At 39.6% G+C, this 23,473-nt stretch overlaps 1 protein-coding gene across 1 annotated transcript in view; it reads right to left on the reverse strand.

The window, feature by feature from the left end:
• TOP6BL (TOP6B like initiator of meiotic double strand breaks) overlaps positions 1 to 22,000 on the reverse strand; it is a 92,887-nt gene extending 70,887 nt beyond the window's left edge. Inside the window, exons 1-3 of the mRNA XM_079928656.1 lie at positions 21,334 to 22,000; positions 19,205 to 19,346; positions 13,371 to 13,424 (exon numbers count right to left, since the gene is read on the reverse strand). Of these exons, the coding sequence (XP_079784782.1) occupies positions 13,371 to 13,424; positions 19,205 to 19,346; positions 21,334 to 21,363 (226 nt within the window). The 5' untranslated portion in view covers positions 21,364 to 22,000. The remainder of the gene's footprint in view (positions 1 to 13,370; positions 13,425 to 19,204; positions 19,347 to 21,333) is intronic.
• Positions 22,001 to 23,473: the final 1,473 nt, after the last annotated feature.

Consider the following 23,473-nt stretch of genomic DNA (forward strand, 5'->3'; position numbering starts at 1 on the left):
TCATTCCACAGCCAACTGTGCATCTTGAAACAAAATGGCATTATAACAGAAAAACTGAATCTCAATGATTTGTACATCATAGTGTCAAGCCTAAAAATACAATTTACACAGTATCTTAGTCCCTTTGGGCTGTTATAACAAAATAAGACAGATTGAATTGCTTATAAAGAACAGAAATTTATTTCTCACAGTTCTGGAGTCTAGAAGTCCAAGATCATACTGCCAGCATGGTCTGGTTCTGGGCTCTTTTTTGGATTACAAATTTCTAATTGTATTTTCATATGGCAGAAGAACCTGGAGAACTCTGTCAGTTCTTTTTTTACAAAGGCATTAATCCCATTTGTGAGGGCTCCACCCTCATGACTTAAGCACCTCCCAAAGGTCCCATCTCCTAATACCATCACATTGGCCATTAGGATTTCAACATATGAATTTTGGGGGGACATAAACATTCAGACCATAGCACAGAGCTAATGGCTGAATTTATTTTAAACTTCATCTTAGAAGTTTTTCCCTAAAAACATGGAAAAAGTTCAGAAAAAAGAAAGTACAGATAGTAAACACTTATAAAAAGTTTCAAAAATATATGAATTAAAACTATATACCTGTTAATTAACTAGTAAATTGGCTAAAATAGTTTAAGTAATTGAAATTCCTAATGCTAGCAAAGTACAGGAAGTTAATATCCTCATATACAAATGCTACTATTACATGATACAACTTTCTAAAAAGCAATTTCAAGAGCCATAAAAATATAGACTTTAATCAACTTAAATCTACTTCAGGAAATTAGTCCTAAATTTTTCAATTAAGTAAAAAGCTATATGCATTAAGATACTCATCCCAGAGACATTAACATTAATTAGCACTTATTGAGAACTATGCACTCAGAATAACCGCTATGCCACATGCATTATGTGTATTACCTCGTTTAATCCTCAAAACAGCTTTATGAGGTAGGTATTTTTCAAAAGATCAAATAACTTGCTCAAGGATACACAGTATGAGTTCTTAACCTCTACAATATGTTGCTATTCATAGTAATGGGAAAAAAGAAAGAACAAGCCTAAAAGCCTCAAAATATAAAATGGTTACTTAATTTATGATACATCTTCTTATGGACAACTTATCCATTAAAAATAATGACTAGAAGACTGTCATAACATGAAAAATGCTGACACGTTAAATGAAAAAAAGGTAGTAGGACAAAATTGTGTATACATTGTGATTACAACGATATTAAAAATACATGGGGGAAAAGTTTGTGAGAAGTTTTTTCCTTTTCCCTATTTTCCCCTAATTTTCTAAAATGGGCTATATTGCTTCTATAACAAAAAGTACCATTTAAAAATAATTTCTCTGATGATGGCAAAAGTTGAGATCCGGCTGTTTGTTGTTGTTTCCCAACAGACTCAGCAAACCAGTAATTATTTGGTTTTCTTGCCTTTAACCAGTGAATAAAGTAACAATAGTAATACCAAACATTTTAAAGAATGAGGCTAATTAAGCCAAAAGATGAAAAGTTCTTTGGTTGGCTCTGTGGCTTGATGTCATTAGTTAAATTGGCTAATTATTTCCACATTATAAAACAACCCCAGACGTGCTCTAGAGAAGGAAATAGAAAGCAGGACATTATAATGGAGAATCAGCAACCTTTCAGAAACACTGTGTCAAATCTTCATTCACTCCCTCAAAAAGCAGAGAGACTAGTTCTTTGGTTGGCTCTGTGGCTTGATGTCATTAGTTAAATTGGCTAATTATTTCCACATTATAAAACAACCCCAGACACGCTTTAGAGAAGGAAATAGAAAGCAGGACATTATAATGGAGAATCAGCAACCTTTCAGAGACACTGTGTCAAATCTTCATTCACTGCCTCAAAAAGCAGAGAGACTAGTGGCCATTGCTGCATATCCAGTTGGCTCCCTCAGCCAAGCAAGCCAGTCAACAAAGGCGTGGTCACTCAAGTACCTAACAAAGGAATATGCACCTGAGCCTCATACCACCCCAAACAAAAAGATGTAGATTGGGGCTTCCCTGGTGGCGCAGTGGTTGAGAGTCCGCCTGCCGATGCGGGAGACATGGTTCATGCCCTGGTCTGGGAAGATCCCACGTGCCACGCAGCGGCTGGGCCCGTGAGCCATGACCGCTGGGCCTGCGCGTCCGGAGCCTGTGCTCCGCAACAGGAGAGGCCACAACAGTGAGAGGCCCACGTACCGCAAAAAAAAAAAAAAATAGATGTAGATTGAAAATGGAGTAAGAAAAACATGATAATTCTTCCAAGCCTACACTTACCTCTTCACACAACCTCAACAACTCAATCACCAAAAATGATACAGGCTACAGATTTCTTCAACTTGCGGTACGAGAGTGAAGTGAGAAGTTGTCAAAGAAAGAGAGAAATTAATATCTATTCATTCATTGAGCATAAATAAATAGTTGATCATCTGAAAAGTTAATACATAGTCAAACCTCTAGCAAAATAGAATACTGTATAGTAGACCAAAATACTATGGAATAGTGGTTAAGACATAGCCTCTGGAGCCAGTCTGTCTGGGTTCATATAACCCACTCAATCACTTAATAGATTTATGACTTTGAACAAGTTACTTCACCTTTTTGTGTTTAAAATGAAATGTTTCCTATTAGTGTTATCATTATCACCATCAAGAAAAAGAGAAGGTGCAAAAACAACATAAGAAACCCCAAAGAGATAAGAGTACAAATATTTTTAAATCATAAAGGAATACTATAGGACTTCCCTGGTGGTGCAGTGGTTATGAATCTGCCTGCCAATGCAAGGGACACAGGTTCGATCCCTGGTCTGGGAAGATCCCACATGCCACAGAGCAACTAAGCCCACATGCCACAACTACTGAGCCTGCACTCTAGAGCCTGCAAGCCACGACTACTGAGCCCACATGCCGCTACTACTGAAGCCCATGTGCTTTCGGGCCCGCATGCCACAACTACTGAGCTGGCATGCTGCAACTACTGAAGCTTGCACACCTAGAGCCCATGCTCTACAATAAGAGAAGCCACCGCAATGAGAAGTCCCCACGCCACATCGAAGAGTAGCCCCCGCTCGCCGCAACTAGAGAAAGCCCACGTGCAACAACAAAGACCCAACCAGCAGCCAAAAATAAAAAATAAAAATTTTTTAAACAATACTATAAATAACTTCACATCAATTAATCTGAAAACTAAGATGAAATGCCGAACACATAGCAGGTGCTCAATAAATACGTACTGGATGAATGAATTAAAAGGAATAAGGAATAATGTGTGTGTGTGTGTGTGTGTGTGCGCGCGCGCGCATGCATTTTTCTTTTTTAATATACATATACAGTTGAGCCTTGAACAACACGCATTTGAACTGCGCGGGTCCACTTATATGCTGATTTTTTTTTCAATAACTATAGCACCTGCGTTTTCATTTTACAGATCTTTAATTAAGTGTGGGGAAAAGTTTCTGTCTGATTAGAGATCACATGCGTGGAATCAAAAGAACTAGGGTTTGAGTCCTGATTCTATCCAAATGGTTTCAACTTCCTGCCCTTGGGTGAGTCGTTTATCAATTCATTTGTTTTTGAGGCAGAGATAACAGTACGCAGATTTTTGACTGTGTGTGGGGTCGGTGGCCCAACCCCCCATGTTGTTCAAGGATCAACTGTATTTCCAAAATTGGCTCTAGGGGAAATAGAAAACTTAAGCCAAACATTATTAAAGAAAGCAAGTTGGTTATCAAAAATAATTCCTTCTTCACCTCCCACACCCCCAAAATACCAGGTTCAAATGATTTTTTTACAGGGTAGTTTTACCAAATTTTCAGAGAACAGATACAAAAAGTTCGAGAACAGAAATGGATAAACCTACTCAACTCATTTTACAAAGCTAGTATAATCTTGGTACCAAAATAAGACAAGGACAATATAAACCAATCTCACTAGGAATATAGATGCAAAAGTTAAATCCAGGATATGTAACAATTATATAATGAAAACAACCAGCAAGGGTGTTTTTTATCAGAAAGTCTATCACCATAACTTATCATATTAATAGATTAAAGACTTAAAAAAACACATCATAATCCCAAAAGATGTAGAAAAAGCACTTTTGAAAATACAATACTCATTTATAACAAACACTACTGGCAAATTAAGAAGAGAAATTCCGGGCTTCCCTGGTGGTGCAGTGGTTGAGAGTCAGCCTGCCGATGCAGGAGACACGGGTTCGTGCCCCGGTCCGGGAAGATCCCACATGCTGCGGAGTGGCTGGGCCCGTGAGCCATGGCCGCTGAACCTGCGCGTCCGGAGCCTGTGCTCCGCAACGGGAGAGGCCACAGCGGTGAGAGGCCCGCGTACCGCAAAAAAAAAAAAAAAAAAAGAAGAGAAATTCCTTAACCTGACAAGGAGCAAATATCAAAAAACTATAGTAAAATCATACTGTATGGTAGAAATTTTTATTTATTTATTTATTTATTCATTTATTTAATTTTTGGCTGCATTGGGTCTTCGCTGCTGCACGCAGGCTTTCTCTAGTTGCAGTGAGTGGGGGCTACCCTTTGTTGCGGGGCACAGGCTTCTCATTGTGGTGGCTTCTCTTGTTGTAGAGCACAGGCTCTAGGCGCGCAGGCTTCAGTAGTTGTGGCACACGGGCTTCAGTAGTTGTGGCTCGCGGGCTCTAGAGCGCAGGCTCAGTAGTTGTGGCACACGGGCTTAGTTGCTCCACGGCATGTGGGATCTTCCCGCACCAGGGCTCGAACCCGTGTCCCCTGCATTGGCAGGCGGATTCTTAACCACTGCGCCACCAGGGAAGCCCTGTATGGTAGAATTTTAAGTAATATCATTGAAGGAAGGCAAGACGCAGATGCCTAATATCACCTGTGCTCTTCTATCCAATACTAATATTGTTCTATCTAATGCAATATGACAAGGAAAAGAAATAAGCCATAAAAGAAGTGAAAATGAAAAGAAAAAAAATGGTAAGAATTTAGAAATGCTTTGATTGTCCTTATAGAAGATCCAACAGAACCTACAGATAAATTACCAAAATTTTAACAGTTCAAGTCAGTAATATTGAAAAAATGAATACCACTCACAATAGCAATAAAAACTATAAGACATTAGGAATAAATACAACAACAGATGTCTAGGACTTATGAAAAGAAGTGTTAACATAAAGAAATGTTAACATAAAAGAAGATCTAAATAGGAATCACGTCAGCAAGATGGCAGAAGAGCAAGTCTCAGGCCCTCACTCTCCCTTGGAGATACCAAACTTAACAACAATATCAAATTGCCTTTTTGAGAACTCTAGAAACCAATTAAGAGGCATGCCAGGCAAGCACAGAAAGGAGTCATTCCAAAGCAGAATCCAGGCTAAAGGAGCACCTTCCATCATAGGCATCCTAGCCTGGCATCCTAGCCTCACAGCAGAAGAAAAGGAGCTATGACCGAAAAACACACTGGCTCTTAAAGCTTCTCCTGGGAGGTGGTGCATATTACTTCCATTCGCATTTCACTGGCCCAAGCAAGTTACATGGCCCAGCCCATAGGGAGAGAAGAAAATATTTCAAACAAATAATAAAATCTAGCAAAATGGCCTCTGGAGTCAGGCAGGCTTCAGCTTTACTAGCCAGGTGCTCTTGGGAAAGTCCCTTATTCTCTAGAATCTATATACTGGAGATTATAGGGCCTACCTCCCAGTTGTGACAATTAAAATTAAATAACATATTTTTTTAAGAAAAAGAAGATCTAAATAAATGATAAAGTATATCAACTCACAGAAACACTTAATACTATAAAAATGCTAATTGCTACCAAATTAACCTACAAATTCAGAATAATAACAATCAAGATCACAATAAGATTTTTCATGGAACTTAACTAACTATAAAATTCATAGGCGGGACTTCCCTGGTGGCACAGTGGTTGGGAATCCGCCTGCCAATGCAGGGGACACAGGTTCGAGCCCTGGTCCGGGAAGATCCCACATGCCACAGAGCAACTAAGCCCCTGCGCCACAACTACTGAGCCTGCACTCTAGAGCCCGGGAGCCACAACTACTGAGCCCACGTGCCACAAATACTGAAGCCCATGCACCTAGAGCCTGTGCTCCACAACAAGAGAAGCCACCGCAATAAGAAGCCCGTGCACCACAAAGAAGAGTAGCTCCCACCCACCTCAACTAGAGAAAGCCTGCGCACAGCAACGAAGACCCAAAGCAGCCAAAAATAAATTAAAAAAAAATTCATAAGTAAGATAATGGTTTTGAAAACCAAAGGCAATTCTGGAAAAAAATAAGGAGGGGGGATTTGCCCTATCATACAACAAGATTAATTCTAAAACTTTAGGAAATAAGACTCTATGATACCAGCCTAGGGACAGACATAAAGACTAGAGCACCCAGAAACAGATCCAAGCATATATAGAGCCCTAGTTTATGAAAGCATAATAACACAAATTATTGGGGAAAGGAAAAGATTTAAATTAGATTCCTAACTTGTATCATAAATAAACATAAACTCTAGATTAATTATAATTATAATAATAATTAAATTTTAAAATTTTAGAACTATTAAAAGAACTATTTAAAAGAATATCATGACTTCAGTGTAAAAAAGAATGGTCTCAAATCAATGATTACAGCTTCCACTTTGAGAAACTAGAAACAGAAAAGCAAAAGAGATCCAAAACAAGCAGAAGAAAGGAAAGAATAAAAGATCAGAGTGAAAATCAATGAAACAGAATACAACAGAAAGAATATGGTTCTAGCGAGACTGATTAAAGAAAAAGTGAGAAAGTAAGAGAGAGAGACGAATATAAACCACCAACATCAGGAGTGAGAGAGGTGATATTGCTAGAGATTCTACAAGTGTTGGAAGGATAATAAGGGTATATTATGAACAATTTTATGTCAATAAATTTAACAACTTAGATGAAATGGACAAATTCCTTGAAAGGTACAAACTACCCACACTTACTCAAAAAAACAAAATAACCTGAATAGCTCTATAATCATCAAAGAAATTGAATTTGTAGTTAAAATATTTCCCACAGGGCTCCCCTGGTGGCGCAGTGGTTGAGAGTCCGCCTGCCGATGTAGGGGACACGGGTTCGTGCCCCGGTCCGGGAAGATCCCACATACCGCGGAGGAGCTAGGCCCGTGAGCCATGGCCGCTGAGCCTGCGCGTCCGGAGCCTGTGCTCCGCAACGGGAGAGGCGACAACGGTGAGAGGCCCACGTACCGCAAAAATATATATATATATATTTCCCACAAAGGAAAAATCAGGCCCGGATGGCTTCCTTTGATGAATCGTACCAAATATTTAAGGAAGAAATAATACCTTCCACAGAAATTCTTCTAGACAATTGAAGAACAGAGAATACATCCTAATTCATTTTATAAAGTCAGCATTACTCTGATACCAAAATAAAGTCATTACAAGAAAAGAAAACTACAAATATCTCTTATGAACACAGATGGAAAAATTATTTTTTAAATGTCAGTAAATCAGGCTTCCCTGGTGGCGCAGTGGTTAAGAATCTGCCTGCCAATGCAAGGGACATAGGTTCGAGCCCTGGTCCGGGAAGATTTCACATGCTGTGGAGCAACTAAGCCCGTGTGCCACAACTACTGAGCCTGCACTCTAGAGCCTGCGAGCTACAACTACTGAGCTTGTGAGCCACAACTGCTGAAGCCCACGTGCCTAGAGCCCGTGTTCCACAACAAGAGAAGCCACCACAATGAGAAGCCCACGCACCGCAATGAAGAGTTGCCCCCACTCGCCACAACTAGAGAAAGCCTGTGCGCAGAAACAAAGACCCAACACAGCCAAAACTAAAAATAAACAAAATAAATAAATTTATTTAAAAAAATTTTTTTTTAAATAAATAAATAAAATGTCAGCAAATCAAATCCAACAATACATAAAAAGGATACATAATGCATCAATGGCCAACTGGGATTTATCCCATAAATGCAAAGTTGGTTTAACATTTGAAAATCAATGTAATTCACCATATTAACAGCCTAAAAAAGAAAAATCATATGATCTTCTCAATAAATGCATAAAATCATTCGATAAAATCCAACATCCATTCCTAATAAAAACTCTCAGCAAGCCAGGGATAAAGAGAACTTCCTCAAACCAATAAAGGGCATATTTAAATATTAAAGAAACGAAGACAAATTCATTTATTTTAACTTCTCTTGATCTTCAATCAATCTTCTCGTTATAAAATCTTTCCATGTGTTATGCAAATTTAGCAGCAAGAGACTATTTAGAATGTATCAAAAGCGTGAGGGTTAAGCGTGGACTCACAGGATAACCAATGACCTAAGTCCCCAAGCTCTTCCCTTACTTCTAAACTTAATATCGGAGACTGAGGTAAGTCTCAGTTTCCTCATCTCTGAAACAGAAATGGTGATAACTTATGTCTGACCTATCTCTCGAGAATGAGGTCATGTCTACAAAACGAGCTCCCAGGAGAAAAAGTGTTAGATAAGTAGTGAGATTTAGAGTTGTTGATCTTGTAAGATAGAAAATTATAATAGATTTTAAATTTTTGACTATGAGCATCTCAGATTTTAAAAACATATATTAAGTCAGACATCCAAGAGTTCACCATTGTGAGTTTTTCACTCAGCGTTGAGCAAGCCTGGACACATCAATCTCTCTAATGTATGAAAAGCACAACTCCTGACTTCCATTCCCAACAAATTAACAAAAGGGACAAAACTAAATATTTTTCTTTTTAAATCTCCCTGATGCCATTTTGGAGGCAAAAGCTGAACTATCATAACTATGTAACCGTACATCAACAGCAAAACTGTCTTCCCCACTTTCAAGGGTTGGTATTCCTATCTAGTCTTTTGAAGAAAACAAAGTTGTAAATTTTCTTACTTGGGAAAAATACATGAACATTTTTTTAAATGATTGGCCAAACTGTATTTTAGTAAAGCGTTAAATTATGTCAATAACATGGGAATGAGGAGATATTTAAAATAAGATTAAAAAACAAGTAAAGGGCTTCCCTGGTGGCGCAGTGGTTGAGAGTCCGCCTGCCGATGCAGGAGACACGGGTTCGTGCCCCGGACCGGGAAGATCCCACATGCCGCGGAGCGGCTGGGCCCGTGAGCCATGGCCGCTGAGCCTGCGCGTCCGGAGCCTGTGCTCCGCAACCGGAGAGGCCACAACAGTGAGAGGCCCGCCTACCGCAAAAAAAAAAAAAAAAAAAACAAGTAAAAATAATATGACTAGGAGAGACAAAAAAACAGTGAAATAAATAAAGACCTATATATATATGGCTTTTTTCATATTCCTCCAACTCATCACTCTCTTCTACCCTTTCTTTTCCTTCTTTTCTTCACTAAAGTAAGGACATGTTAGGAAGTAGCTTCTAGATTTGGGCAAGAAGGACAAGCTAAAACTATCCCGTTTCACCAAATAGATATTTATGATAGAATTAGTTCTACATAAATGGATAACAAATGAATATGTAAATGGATTTCTACATAAATGGATAACTATATGATGCAGAATAGTAGTACATATGTTAATATAAAGGAATGAGAATTTTTAAACACGTAAGAATTTATCTATCTTAATGAGCATCATCCTTCAAAGTGCAGAAGATTATTCTAATTGACAGAGTACCTCAAATCGGGTCTGAGGTGTTTTATTCTAATAAGCAATTGGGAGTCATTAAGGGAGGAATATAAAGCTGTGTTTAAATTAATAAATAATTTAATAAATAATAATTCTACACTATAAAAGCAAAATTAACCAAAAATTCAATTACATTAGATAATGGAGAAAAGAAAAGGAGAAGTCTCCCCTTCCCCTCAAAAAAAGCCAAAACTTTTAAGCCTGGAGAATTATGAAAATGTTAGTATCACTGAAAGGAATGGGGATTACACAGTAAGTTAGTTTAAGAAAATGAACCCTATTTGAGACATGTTACACATGATATTCCAGAGGAACCCTCAAATGGAATAGTCCAATTGACAATCAAAGCTAGAAACACATTAGAGATAGAGACCAAAAAAAGTCTCATCAACATAGAAATAATAGTTAAAGCCTTAAAAGCAGAAGATATCTGAAGTAAACGTAGAATAACGATGCAGAATAATAAAGGGAAGAAAGGCATATTGGTGACTGATCTTTAGAGAATATCCTCTGTGTTACCAAAGAAGCACTATGGTACTTATCACACTGTGTTTTATTTTCAGAGGTACCTCTCACTATAACTTTTTTGTGGCAAGGTAGAGGTTCAATAAAGGTTTACTGGACAAAAGTTCAAACAATTAGGTACCACAGACAAAAGAAAACTTAAAAAGAACATAAACTTTTAGAGAGGTAGAAAAACAGGGAGATTATCTTGGTCATCATTTATTAATCCAGCATAAATAAAACACCCAGAAATATGAGCCTGTTTGTATAGGAACTGATCTGAAGTGGTCCAGATCCAGAGAAAAAGTACCTTGATACAACTCTGATAGAATAGATTGAAGAGTAAAGAAAACTGAAGCTGGATGGCTCTACAACAGTACAGTTCCCCTAAAGAGAGGGCAGACCTCTTTTTAGGCACTGAGAGAAATCAACTGAGCAATGAAGAGGATGACATAGCTAACAAACTGAATTCAGAGGCATATGAATTTTGTACAGATACATAATTCTTTAGCACTGGGAAATCTGATGGTTAATGAATCAGCCACCAGAGACTTCCTGATGAAGTTAATTACATAGTGTAAAGATTTGTGAATAGACCAATTCAAAGCAGTTTGCTAATAATGTTATAGGAATGCTAAATAAGTAACAAGAGTAATAAAGGCATAATTAATGGTACATAAGTCAGGGAGCTAAGGAATTCAAATCTTAGTCTTGGACAGCTTCCTTTGTGAGCTTCACTGAGTCATTTTTGTTACTAATTAGTAAGAATAAATAGCATTATTAAGTGGAAGTTAATATCATGAGCCCTAACAGCTAGAGAGAAGACAGGCTAAAGTCGGTTACTAAATGTGATTGACTATGAGCAAATGACTCAATTTTTATTGTGTATTTGATGTACACTACTTCCTCTTTGTACAAAAAGTTAGCCACCTCCACTTCATCACAAGGATATGAAAACAGACTAAATAAAATATGCACAAAATTGCTTTGAGCTTTTAAAATAACAAATTAAAACTAAGTCAACATGACACAAACTGTCTAAAGTTCGTATTAGCATAATAAATAGGTGGTTATTCCATAAACTATACTCAATACCTTCTCCCTATTATTAACAATGATAATAAAACCATTTCTTTGTACTTACATGGCTTTTCACTTTTTTCAAAGCACTTTCACAAATATTAGACAAAGAAGCAGCACTATGTATGATCTAACCACTCATTGTGCAGTTTAGGTTTAAGTTGCAGGAAATATTCCTATCTCCTCCCTAGAGTTAATAACATATTCCCTTTTATTTTTATGAATTTTCATTTCTTTCAAAGCACCTTCACACATTTAACTGGAGCAATGGCATTAAGAATGCCTTTCCACTCTTTGCATCATCTCAGTGGCATAATCCAAAAAGGAAGAGAACTAAAGATTGATAAATAGACTAGATGATTTTGAGGCAGTCAACTCATGATTCTTAAAGTTGAATTCAGATTTTCTAAAAGTCTTAGAATTGCAGCAAACTCTCCAGGACAGTAAGCTGACTCTCTCTTTCTTCCAGGCATAGGCTTTGGGAGGCAGTATAATCAGATGATTAAGATATCTTAAATATGGCACTAAGGGGAGAAATCAAATCTATCATATTCACCACTGTAACCCCTCTGTGTCAAGCACAAAGCTCAGCACACAGTAAATGCTCAATAAATCATCATTTTGATTATTACTACAGGGAGAACATTCTACCCAAGCTCCCACAGTACATCTGTTATGGAGCTAAGAACAAAAATCTCAATTTTTTGTTTTATTACTTTTCCTCCACAATTACTGCTTTTAAATGTGTGCACACCAAGCAGAATCTAAACAAATTAGGACCACAGAGCAAAAAGCTGAGGTTTATTAGGAATCCAGTGTACAGACAGCTGGAAGGTAGATTCAGAGGGCCAAGACAATTTCAAAGGCTAAAGGGAATACACCTGATGACCCTTAAATTAACAAGCAAGCACTTTTAAATCCCCATGCTTAAACTAAAAATTACTTCAGATAAGAAGTTTCAAAAGGTAGAACTGTTTCCTACATGTTTATGTCTTTAGTCTTTCATATTGTGAGTTGCAAAAAAATAGTTTGTTCTTTTCTTTGATAAGACCAAGATAAAGGAAGGTACTTTGGTTTATGCAGTAATTGAGTTGCTGGAAATCTGGGTATAAATTAAAATTTTAAATTGATTGTATTTTAAAAAGCATTAAGAAACCCTGCTATTTGAAAAAGTCCAACGGTAATACATTTCACAAACATTTACTTTATAACATTATACCCTTCTAATGTAGCTTTTTGATTGTTTCTATATTTAATATATAGCATATTTTCTTAAAGCAGTGACAAACATAAGTCAAAAAAAACCCACCACAGTTAATTAACTGTACTCCAATATAAAATAAAAAGTTAAAAAAAAAACACCACAATCTAGTTATATTCCAGGTTTAGTTGGGGAAAGTTTCTTTTAAAAAAATTGTTTTGTAAAATTTGTAAATTAACCACTCATTAGGAAAAGACAGACCCATTAGATAATATTTACAAGTCACACAACCATAAAAGATAAAAATGAAAGCACAATGGTTCTCAAATCATTTTGGTCTCCTTAAAATAATGTATGTATGTCCTTTGGTTTTAGATTATTCTCAAATCAAAGGAAAGAAGAACTTCTAAAACTAAGGTCACTGAAAACTCCTAAACCGTAAACCTTGGCATGTGGAAAACAGTATTAATACCAGCCCAAATCTTTTATAGTAAAAGCATTCTCCATATATTATTTCTTTTAGGTAGATGTGAACAAATACTTTACTAAAAATTGTATTTTACATCTGGGAAAATTCTGCCTGAGGTTGTATACAGACTTTTCAGAGAAGCTACAGTGACCTACGTATCTTGTCTTAGGTCTATACAATTTTCCTGTATCTGTACAATTTTATAGATCATCTTTCAGCAGGATTTTCAGATAAATTACAGGATAAACTGCTGCATGGAACATGCAAATATACTAAAAAAGTATTCATTGTTTATGTGAAATTCAAAGTTAAGTGAGTGTCCAGTATATTTATTTGCTAAATCTGACAACTCTATCTTTCAGTATATGTTAAATTTGTTTCAAAAATACCAAATTTATTGACAGGAAGAGATTTAATCTTGTGGAAGTCGGGTAATTCTTTACCTTTTAGGATCTTCTTGAGGACCAAACCGCCAAAAATGCTTCCTGCAGAAGCAACTGTAAGAAACAGAATACAAAGAAGTATCATAAATAAAGCAATTCAATGGATTTCATCTAAAGAATCATATGGGAGCCTGAAATCACTGTTTATAGATACAGAACATTAAAAGATGGTCACTACTAATGAATTCAGTAAAAATGGAGGCACCAAAGAAGTATTATGAGGCTACAACTGTTCAGGGGCAGAATAACTTCTTAGAGATGAGAACCAAATAGCAACTCTTTTTACCTATATTAAACACCAGGGCTGCCTCTTTGAATATTACTATTCCTGATAAAAAAGGATCATAGGAAGACCACAGACTCTTGCTAGTAACCAGAGTATATCATGCCAATAACTCATATTCCAGTATGAGATTCAATTAAAATTTTTGGCCTTTCTTTTAACCAATTTACTCTTTAGTAAATTTACTCTTTACTAGACTATCAGGTAAGAATTATCTGTACCTAGAGTTCTAAATCTGAACATTCCGGCACTTAGGGCAATAATTCTTCAGGGAAAGACAGTAAGGGAGGAAGCAGGTACCTAAGAGGGGGGAAAAGATCAGAATCCCCTGGAGGCTTTTTTTCCCAAATAGAACATGACTTCCCCCAGAGTGATGCGACCCCACAGTTAAGAATCTAAGAATCACTGCCACAAGAACCAATGGAAATGTGTCTATCCCTCAAGAAATATGTATTCTTCAGGCAGGGAAAAAAGCTTAAGAACCACTGATCTAGGGTGAGAGGCAATACCATTCTCTAAATGTGTGCTGTCCAATATAGTAGCTACTAGCTACATGAGGCTATTTAAATCTAACTAAATTAAATCAAATGAGAAACTGTTCCTCAGTCACACTAGCCACATTTCAAGTGTTCAATAGCCAAGCGTGGCTAATGGCTACGGTACTGAACAGCATAAAGAACATTTCCATCATCACAAAAAGTTCTATCAGATAGCATTGTTCTAGATCTCCAGATTTTGAATGATTCTGGATAAATGATACATATTTCAAAAGGCCTGAGCCCAGGTAGCATAGAATATTTAACAAAAACAATCTTTTTTTTTTTTTTTAAACTTAGTGTTCCTCACACTGATACACTGATTCTGACCTAAAGGAGTGGGTGATTGTGATTGGGACACGGATGGAAGGTGGTAGCAGGCCGACACCAGTGATTAGCAAGGAGCTAGAATATCAACAAGAAACAAACCACAAACTGTATGTCTCACAGTGTGTCCATGATGTTTCTCAACTGCATATATCACACTGTTCCCTCTAACAACCTTTCTTAGTTTTAACAAGTATCATACCAACAATTGTTGAAAATGGGTCACTTTGGGTGAACATGTGCAGGGAGAGCAATCATTCTGCCTGCTCCACATCCAACCCCAAATTTTCAGCTATGCTCCTAATCTTTCTGTATTAAATAAAGTGCTACCCTTCAAATGCAAAGATGACAGAACACATATTTTTAAAGCCACAGCATTCCCCCGAATTCTCTTTACAGAAGATGATTTTTTAAAAAGCTACGAGGTCAAATATGTTTGGGAAATGCTGTATACTACAGCCCATTTTTAAAGATTCACAGTCCGTGCTTGCATATTAAAGGTTCTGAGAAGATCTAAAGTAACAAAACTCATTTGATTTTAACCAGCATTCCTCAAGTTTAGATGACTGCGTAACTCCTTTCTCATAATTTATATAAACATCCTGTAGCACACATTTTGGGAAACACTGCAGTAATAATACTTGTTAAAGCCTTCAACAATTACTGATAGGAAAAACTACTGGGTTGGCAAAAAATTTCCTTCAGTTTTTAAGTAAAAATAAAAGACATTTTTCATTTTTACCAAGAACTTTATTGAACAACATATTCACAGTTTTGTTCCACTACCTTCTGCCACTTTTCAGGCAACTTCATAATTCCATCTTCCCAAAACTTTTTATCTTTTTGAGCAAAGAACTGGGCCAGGTGCCTTTCACAGTCTCCAAGGGAATTGAAATTTCCATTAAAAGAATTCCGTAAAGACCGAAATAAATGGAAATCTGAACGTGCAATGTCTGGTGAATACAATGGATGAATCAGAACTTCCCAGCCAAGCTGTACAGTTTTCACCTGGTCATCAAAGAAACATGCGGTCTTGCGTTATCCTGATGGAAGATTATGCATTTTCTGTTGACTAATTCCGGATGCTTTTCAGAGTGCTGCTTTCAGTTGGTCTAACTGGGAGCAGTACTTGTTGGAATTAATCGTTTGGTTTTCTGGAAAGAGCTTGTAATAGAGGACTCCCTTCCAATCCCACCATATACACAACATCACCTTCTTTGTATGAAGACCAGCCTTTGGTGTTGTTGATGGTGGTTCATTTCGCTTGCCCCACGATCTCTTCCATTCTACCTTATTGTACAGTACCCACTTTTCATCTCCTGTCACAATTTGTTTTAAAAATGGAACGTAACATTCGTTACGTTTAAGTAGAGAATCACATGCGGAAATACAGTCAAGAAGGTTTTTGTCGCTTAACTTATGTGGAACCCAAACATCAATGCAATTAACATAACCAAGCTGGTGCAAATGATTTCTGTTTTAATTTTATTTATTTTTGGCTGCGTTGGGTCTGCGTTGCTGGGTGCGGGCTTATTGCAGTGGTTTCTCTTGTTGCAGAGCATAGGCTCTTTGCACGCAGGCTTCAGTAGTTGCGGCACATGGGCCCTAGAGTGCGTGGGCTCAGTAGTTGCGGCTCGTGGGCTCTAGAATGCAGATTCAGTAGTTGTGTGTGGCACACAAGCTTAGTTGCTCAGTGGTATGTGGGATCTTCCCGGACCAGGGATCAAATCCATGTCCCCTGCATTGGCAGGCGGATTCTTAACCACTGCACCACCAGGGAAGTCCTGCAAATGACTTTCAACACTTGATTTGGATATTTTGAGTATGTCGGCTATCTCCCGTGTAGTATAATGTTGATTGTTCTCAATTAATGTCTCAATTTGATCCCTATCAACTTCAACAGGTCTACCCAACCGTGGAGCATCGTCCAGTGAGAAATCTCCAGCACGAAACTTTGCAAACAACTTTTGACACATTCAATCAGTCACAGCACCTTCTCTATACACTGCACAATTTTTTTTTTGCGTTTCAGTTGTGTTTTTACCTTTCTTGAAATAATAAAGCATAATATGCTGAAAATGTTGCTTTTTTCTTTCATCTTCAATATTAAAATGGCTACACAAAAAGTCACCAATTTGGTAAGTTTTTTTCTAAATGCACGCTGATATGACAGCTGTCACAATACAATCTAACAAAATTGTTTTGAATGAAGTTAAAGACAACTAAACACTACTAGAGCCATCTTACAGAAAAAACCTTTTGGCCAACCTAATATATAGTCATCCCTCAGCTTCTCACAGATGGACCATTCCAGCAACAAAATTTTCTGGTTTGTTGTGAGTTGCATTTTGTGCCTCTAAAAGAGATTTTGAAGAACTAAGGCCCAGTACTTGTGAATATGACCTTACGTGGAAATAGGGTCTTCATAAATGTCATCAAGATGAAGTCATACTGGGTTAGAGTGGCCCTAAATCCAATTGGTGCCCTTATAAGAAGGCCATGTGAAGACACAAACACAAGGGAGGACATTACATGTAGACAGAGACAGAGATTGGAGCAATACATCCACAAGTCAAGAAACACCAAGGGCTTGCTGGCAACTACCAGAAGCTAGGAGAGAGATAAGGAATAGATTTCTCCCTCAGAGCCTCCAGAAGGAACCAACCCTGCTGAGATCTTGATTGTGGGTTTCTGGCCTTCATAACTGTGATAGAATAAATTTACTTTGTTTTAAGCCACCCAGTTTGTGATACTTTGTTACAGCAGCCCCAGGTTTAGTTCCCAGCCCTAGCCCAATGACACCAATCCACACTTTCAGGTAAAGATGACAGATTGAACATACACATCTACTTTTACTGCCTCCTGAAATCTCAATAAAATGGAAAAGGAGTATTTTTTAAAGGAATAAACCCACAAAGATAGAGAATAAGAGAGAAAGATGATTATAATAAAATTATAGAAACAGAAAAGCAGAAGGACTAGTGGGAAAGGATTTCGGACTCAAGACCTGAAAAATTGAATTATAAGCCAAAAAAGGGAAAGGTGAAGAAACAACACCAATTATACAACAAAATCCCCAAAGACTCAAAAATGGCAGTATTAGGAACCTCTGGAAGTAGTAGTGGGAGCCAAAATAAGGAGAGTCAGCTGAAAAAATGAATTTAAGAAGTAGTCAGATCTTTAGATTCCCTTCTCCACTCAGCCTTCTAAGGACTGGCCCTCCCTAACCTTGGTGAGGGGGTGGGGAGAGGTTATTCTTTGAAAAGATAGAAGCATGGGTCTCTGGGCTGGGAACTAAAGTTGTACTAAAAACAAACGGATTGAGTGAACATAAACATTGAAAGCTAAGATACAACCACCCCCCACTCCCCCCACCCCAATCCCTCAATCCTAGAATGCTGGCAATCTGGCTTTTTATCTACCTGGTGAAAGACTCTGAACATATGCATAGAAAAATCTAGAAGAATATATACTGAATGTTAATAATTATCTCAAGGGGTGAGATTACTGAAGAGTCTCATTTTCCATAATGTATGTTTCTGTAATGTTATAATGTTTCATGACAAGCACGTATCGCCTTTCCTCCTGTCAAAAAAATAATAAAAATAATAAAGAGACAATAAGCAGAAGAGAAAGGTCCCTTACACTAGACGGGCTGAAGAGGTCCATTAGGCTCAAAATGTCTATGGAATTCAGTTTCTTGCCAAAAGCTATTGTGGCTCAAGTCCCTTTCTTTGAGTGAAATCAACCCCGCCACCTTGAGCACAGTTTACTGGATCAGAATCAATGCACAAGCTAAGAGAACCATATGCAGACCAATAACACCCTAGCCAGGTAACTAACCACCTCTCTCACGAATGGTGGGAACTCTGTCCAATCAGAGTGGAGTTCATGTGGAGTAACAGCAAACCAAACTATCATACCCCTCTTGAGGATGTTCACTGCTAGGTAAACAAAGAGAAGACAGGTCATTCCAGTTCAGGTGAGAAAATGTCTTGTAGAGCCTAAAGTACTATCCAGTCTCAACTGGGACTCAGGGTGACTCCTCTAAGGCTGATGGGACAACTTCATTCCAAAGTATTCTTCAATAAACCTACACACACACACACACAGCCAAAAAACAGTCAGACAAAAAAAGTTATCACTTCACAAGTTCAAGAAAATTAATTGTGTCAGGGCCACTCAATGCATCAGCTTTCCAAGAGTACAGGCAAAAATGATGAAAGAGTAAGAGCCAAATGGAAGAGATATATATTTTCAAATTAACTGCAAGTTAGGATTATCAAAATACGCACCATTCATCATTTAATTTTTTTTTTTGGCTCTTTTCCAACTACCAAAGGCTGGACATGAACGAAAGAGGATACAAAATTCAATGTAATATAATTTAGCTATGAAAAAGGAGGTTAAAACCAAGAGCAAGAGTTAGATTGTTTCTGAGCAATCTAAACTTAAACCAGTAAAATAAATAATCCTTTGATAAGTCATCCTACTCACCTTTCCTGTATGACAGATTTGTAAATCTATCACCAGATACTTATTTCATAATCACTTAAGTTTAATTATGGAACAACTCTGGAGTAATAACATAATAAAAGATTATGACTAATTGAAATTTTTAAATAAACTATAACATAAAGCATGACAAAACAAAGACAGAAATCAATATTTTTTCTTCCTCCACTTACTAGTTGTTACACAATGAAGAGTATTTGCCTGGTGCTTAGAATTTAATGCTTCTATGGAAATCACTAGCTCTCCTTCTAGCAATGCTCCCTTTGATATTCTTGCTGTTTCACACCTCCAGTGAATAATTAAATATTTCAGTATCTGAAAAGGGCACAATTCAAAGAAAACACAACCTTCTTTAAAAAATCATGGTAATAATAAACTTGTATGACACAGTTAAATTAATAATTCTCATTTCCAAAAACTAATATTCTTGCTTGCAAAATGTCAGATTTACAATTGTTAAGAACGGAGCATTGTGTCTAAACAGAAGAAACAGCTAGGTGAGTGACATAAAAAAGGAGACAGCGAAATTCAACACAATGGCCAAGACAGGAAATGGAGACAAAAAATTGTTTTATTCAAAGGATAAGTTCATCTGGAAATAATAATTTGAAAAAATTAAGTGGGAGTTTGTTTTTCCTGTTTTATTTTTTTCTTCTCCCTAAATAAAAGCCAACATGAAGATTATGAATAAGAATGGCATCTGCTTGTGAATCACCTTTACCTTTCATTAAATCAACACTTCTGAGGGTCAGAATACTAGTTGAGAGCATTGGCTCCAGAAGCAGATGCCTGGGTTTGAATCCCTGATGAGCCAAACACTAGCATGTGACCTTGCACAAATTACTTAACTTCTCTGTACCTCAGCTTCCTCATTTATAAAAATGAGGACAAATCTACCACATACAGCAGCTGCTGAACGTAAACAAAACAATATGTGCAAAATGCTTAACACAGTGCCTGGTATATAGTAAATGCTTAATAAATATTAGCTATTATTTCTAACAAATTCATCTGCACACAATATTTTAAGTTTAACAGGTCTCCACGATATCTTGGTAGAACATTCAATCTTGATGAGACCATTTTAAAATAAAATATATTGTATTTAATTTCCATTACTATTTATGAAAGTAGACTCTCACTTCCACACTGAGGTACCATAGCGAAAATTATTACACGCCCCCCCCCCCTTTCTTTTTAAAGGCAGGGAGATCCCAGCACGAGAACTTGGGAACTAAGATCCCAATCTGTACCAGTTTGTAAGAAAGGTTTCCAGGCATTTCTACAGTCTAACACTTTCCTTCACACATCCTCTGACTTACTGTGCTCCCTCTGTTCAGATTTTCCCGCAGTTTCTTTATCCATAATGAGAGAGCAGTTGGGAAAAGAACATCAGCCTGTGAGTCAGAAGCTCTGGGTTCTATGCTAGGTTCTGTCATCTGTAAAATCTAAACCTCCAACTCTCTCTGATAACAAAGAAGGCAGGAAGCCTGGGAGAACTCGAGGTGCCTTCAGGTCAACTCCTTGTGGCCTCTGGTCCTATTTCACCTGTCTAGTAGTTACGTACTAGTAGTTAATCTGTCTAATACGAGGCCAGTAGTTAAGAATTCAATCATGTAAGGCTGTAAAAACGCTGTCATGAATAAACAAAGGTGGCAAGTCGGGGCCAGGTGTTCAGTCCCACCCCCCAGAGCATCTCTGGCGCGTGCTGTGGTCCGAGCTGGGTGAGTGAGGCCTCCGAACCTCAGCCTCTCATCAGGCAGCTGCTCTGGGACCTGACCCAGGAATCCCCTCCACACCTCGGTTGACCCGCGGGCCGGATACGGCTTTCCCTCGCTCCCACTTTGCACCGGATGGCCCCGACTTCCCCCCAGGTCGCCCACTCCTGCTTTCTGCTCGCCCTCCCCGGCACGGGCGGGTCCTCCTGGGCTGGCATCCGGGCTTGAACCTGGGCGTCCGCTGAGGTTTGGCAAACACTTGAGCTGCCTGAGCCTCGGTTTTCTCCGCTGTCAGGTGGGGGCGACACCAGCGCTCAGAGGACGGCCATGCCACCCACTGACCAAATTCTCCTCACTGAGCACCCCGCGGGCTTTACTGCCCAGATGCTCCCACGCCCCACTTCTCCTCTGCTCCTCACAACCCCGCGAGGGACACGCTGACTTTCACCGAATCCTATCATTCCCGAACCTTCCTTCTCCCCCTCAGGCAAAGCCAGACCCCTCTGCCCAAACTTCGCGGCCTCCTCACAAGGCCCGTCTCCTCAGAGTGTCCTCCTCCGCTTTCACTCCCTTCCCGGCATCACCTCGCAGACAGCCACGGCCGTCCCCTCCATTCCGCGCGGCGAGCAGTAGCGACGCCCAATCGCTGGGCGCCCGCCAGGGATTCGACCTCCGCCCGCGCCCACGCCCACGCCCACGCCTGGCCGCGCGACGCCGTCCCTTCCCGCCCGCGCGCGCGAGCGAGCCCCGCCCACCGGTTCGCCGCGCCTGCGCACTCAGCGCCGCTCCGCCCCGCCCTTCTCCCCTGCGGCGAGCAGCGAGGACCTGCTAGGAGTGGTGCGGAGGGTTCCCGCGGTAGCGGAGGTCCGTGGGCCGGCCGCTGGGCAGGCTGCGGGGTTGGGGAGAGCCCGCGGGTGGCAACCGAGGCTGCAGGCGAGCAAGAATGAGGACAGGCCACCACTCCTCCCTTCCTCCCGAAAGAACTTTTCCACGGTCCCAGCGCGAGGTGCAGCCCTCAGCTCTTTGCCTCCGCCGGGAGAAGGGCTGCCGGTGCCGGAAGCGAGATCCCCAAACCGGTGCTTGACCTCCAAACAGTCTCACCTCCAGGGGGGACTGCCCCAAGTGCCCCAGGCCAACATCTGGTTTCCCACCCTTGGCAAGTTAAAAAAGAGTTAAATTTGAATTTCAGATTTTAAATAATAATAATTAAAAGAAAACAGTTTTTTAGTTATATGTGTATCACATGCAATATTTGGGACATATGTATACTAAAAAAAAATTCGTTCTTCTGAAATTCAAGACTGGGCGTCTTGCATTTTATCTGGCAACCTGTCCCAAGCAGATCCCCAGCTTAATCCCAGGGTGCCCAGCCAGCCCCTAGGCAGGATCTGGAAGGGCACAAGCCCCCCAAGGTTGTGCACTAAATATGCCAACGACAGGACCTGGATTTCTTAGGCTCCAGCTGACAGAAGCTCCGGGGATTTCCAAGAGCATTCCCAACTGATCGGGAAGGTAGTCCTCCAGAATGCAGCTGCTGAACTCAGGGCTTTTCATGGACGAGCATGGTAAGAGGGGCTTGAGCCCAAACTGATGATTTGGCAGTTGGTTCCTCAGGCATCCAAAAGAAAACTAGTGAGAGAGAGTCCTGCCTGGCCTGCCTGGCAGAGCGTTGCCCAAGGAGAAGGGTGGTGCAGGGTTTTGGCTGCTTTCCTTCAAGGAAAATTCTTCCACCCCAGCTCCAGAAAGCCAGGACTGGGCAGAACAGGCAGGGGAGCTGGCAGAGTGCCTGTCCAGTACATAACCTTGGTGCTACTCCAGAGGACATGACTATTGAGACCTGAATCACAGAGCCTTGTCCATCTTTGCTCAGCACTCTTGACCACCCTCCCCATCTCTGTTGCTCAATAGGTAGATCTATTGCAGAAAGGTGGCTTTTATTTATGGAAAATTCATCATAAAACCATCTCGGACTTGATATGAGAACTGACTTTTGGGGAATCGTTGGAGCCTTCCTCTCCCTTTCATTCTCTTCTCTCTCGGGTGTCCCCTTTAGGAAGGGGAGTTGCCAAGGGGAAGGGAGCTAAGATTGAATGACTACCTGTTGTAGGATACCACTGGCTCTTTACATCAATTTTTTTTACCCTCACAAGTATCTTGTGAGATAATTGTTATCTTCACTATCTGATGGGTGAGAAACCAAGATGCTGAAGATAGCTCTTTAAAATATTTCCCATGGAGAGTGTTGGCTCAGCAGAAAATGCCCCACCTTGAGAATGACACTGGGAAGGAAGGGTGGAGGAACAGCTGCCAATGTAGAAGTACTTCAAGTGAGTTGGTCGTCCTGCTTCCAGCTCTTGGCCTTGGAGTGAGCATCAGGGATGAACATGCAATGGAATACCCAATACCATCCTAGATGCAGGGGAGGCCTAACAGAGGTGGCCAGGGACACAGCCAGATGTAGGCAGAAGTGAGGAAGGGAGCCTGTGATCCGAGGGCCTGCCATCAGGATTGCCACCACATAAGCCATTGTAGTCAGCACAGTTTGATGCAGGCTTGCCATGTGGTGGGCACTTACTCTTTGCTAAGTGGTCTTCACCTTTCCTTTATCTTAAGTAATCCTCCCAGTCTTGTTAAGGGAAGTGTTATTATCATTGTTTCATTAATGATCAGAATGAGCTTCCAAGAAGAGGTTGTATGACACTGAGTTTGTAAATGGCAGAGCCA

This window comes from Stenella coeruleoalba, assembly GCF_951394435.1.
Source record: "Stenella coeruleoalba genome assembly, chromosome: 8".
NCBI classification, from domain to species: domain Eukaryota; kingdom Metazoa; phylum Chordata; class Mammalia; order Artiodactyla; family Delphinidae; genus Stenella; species Stenella coeruleoalba.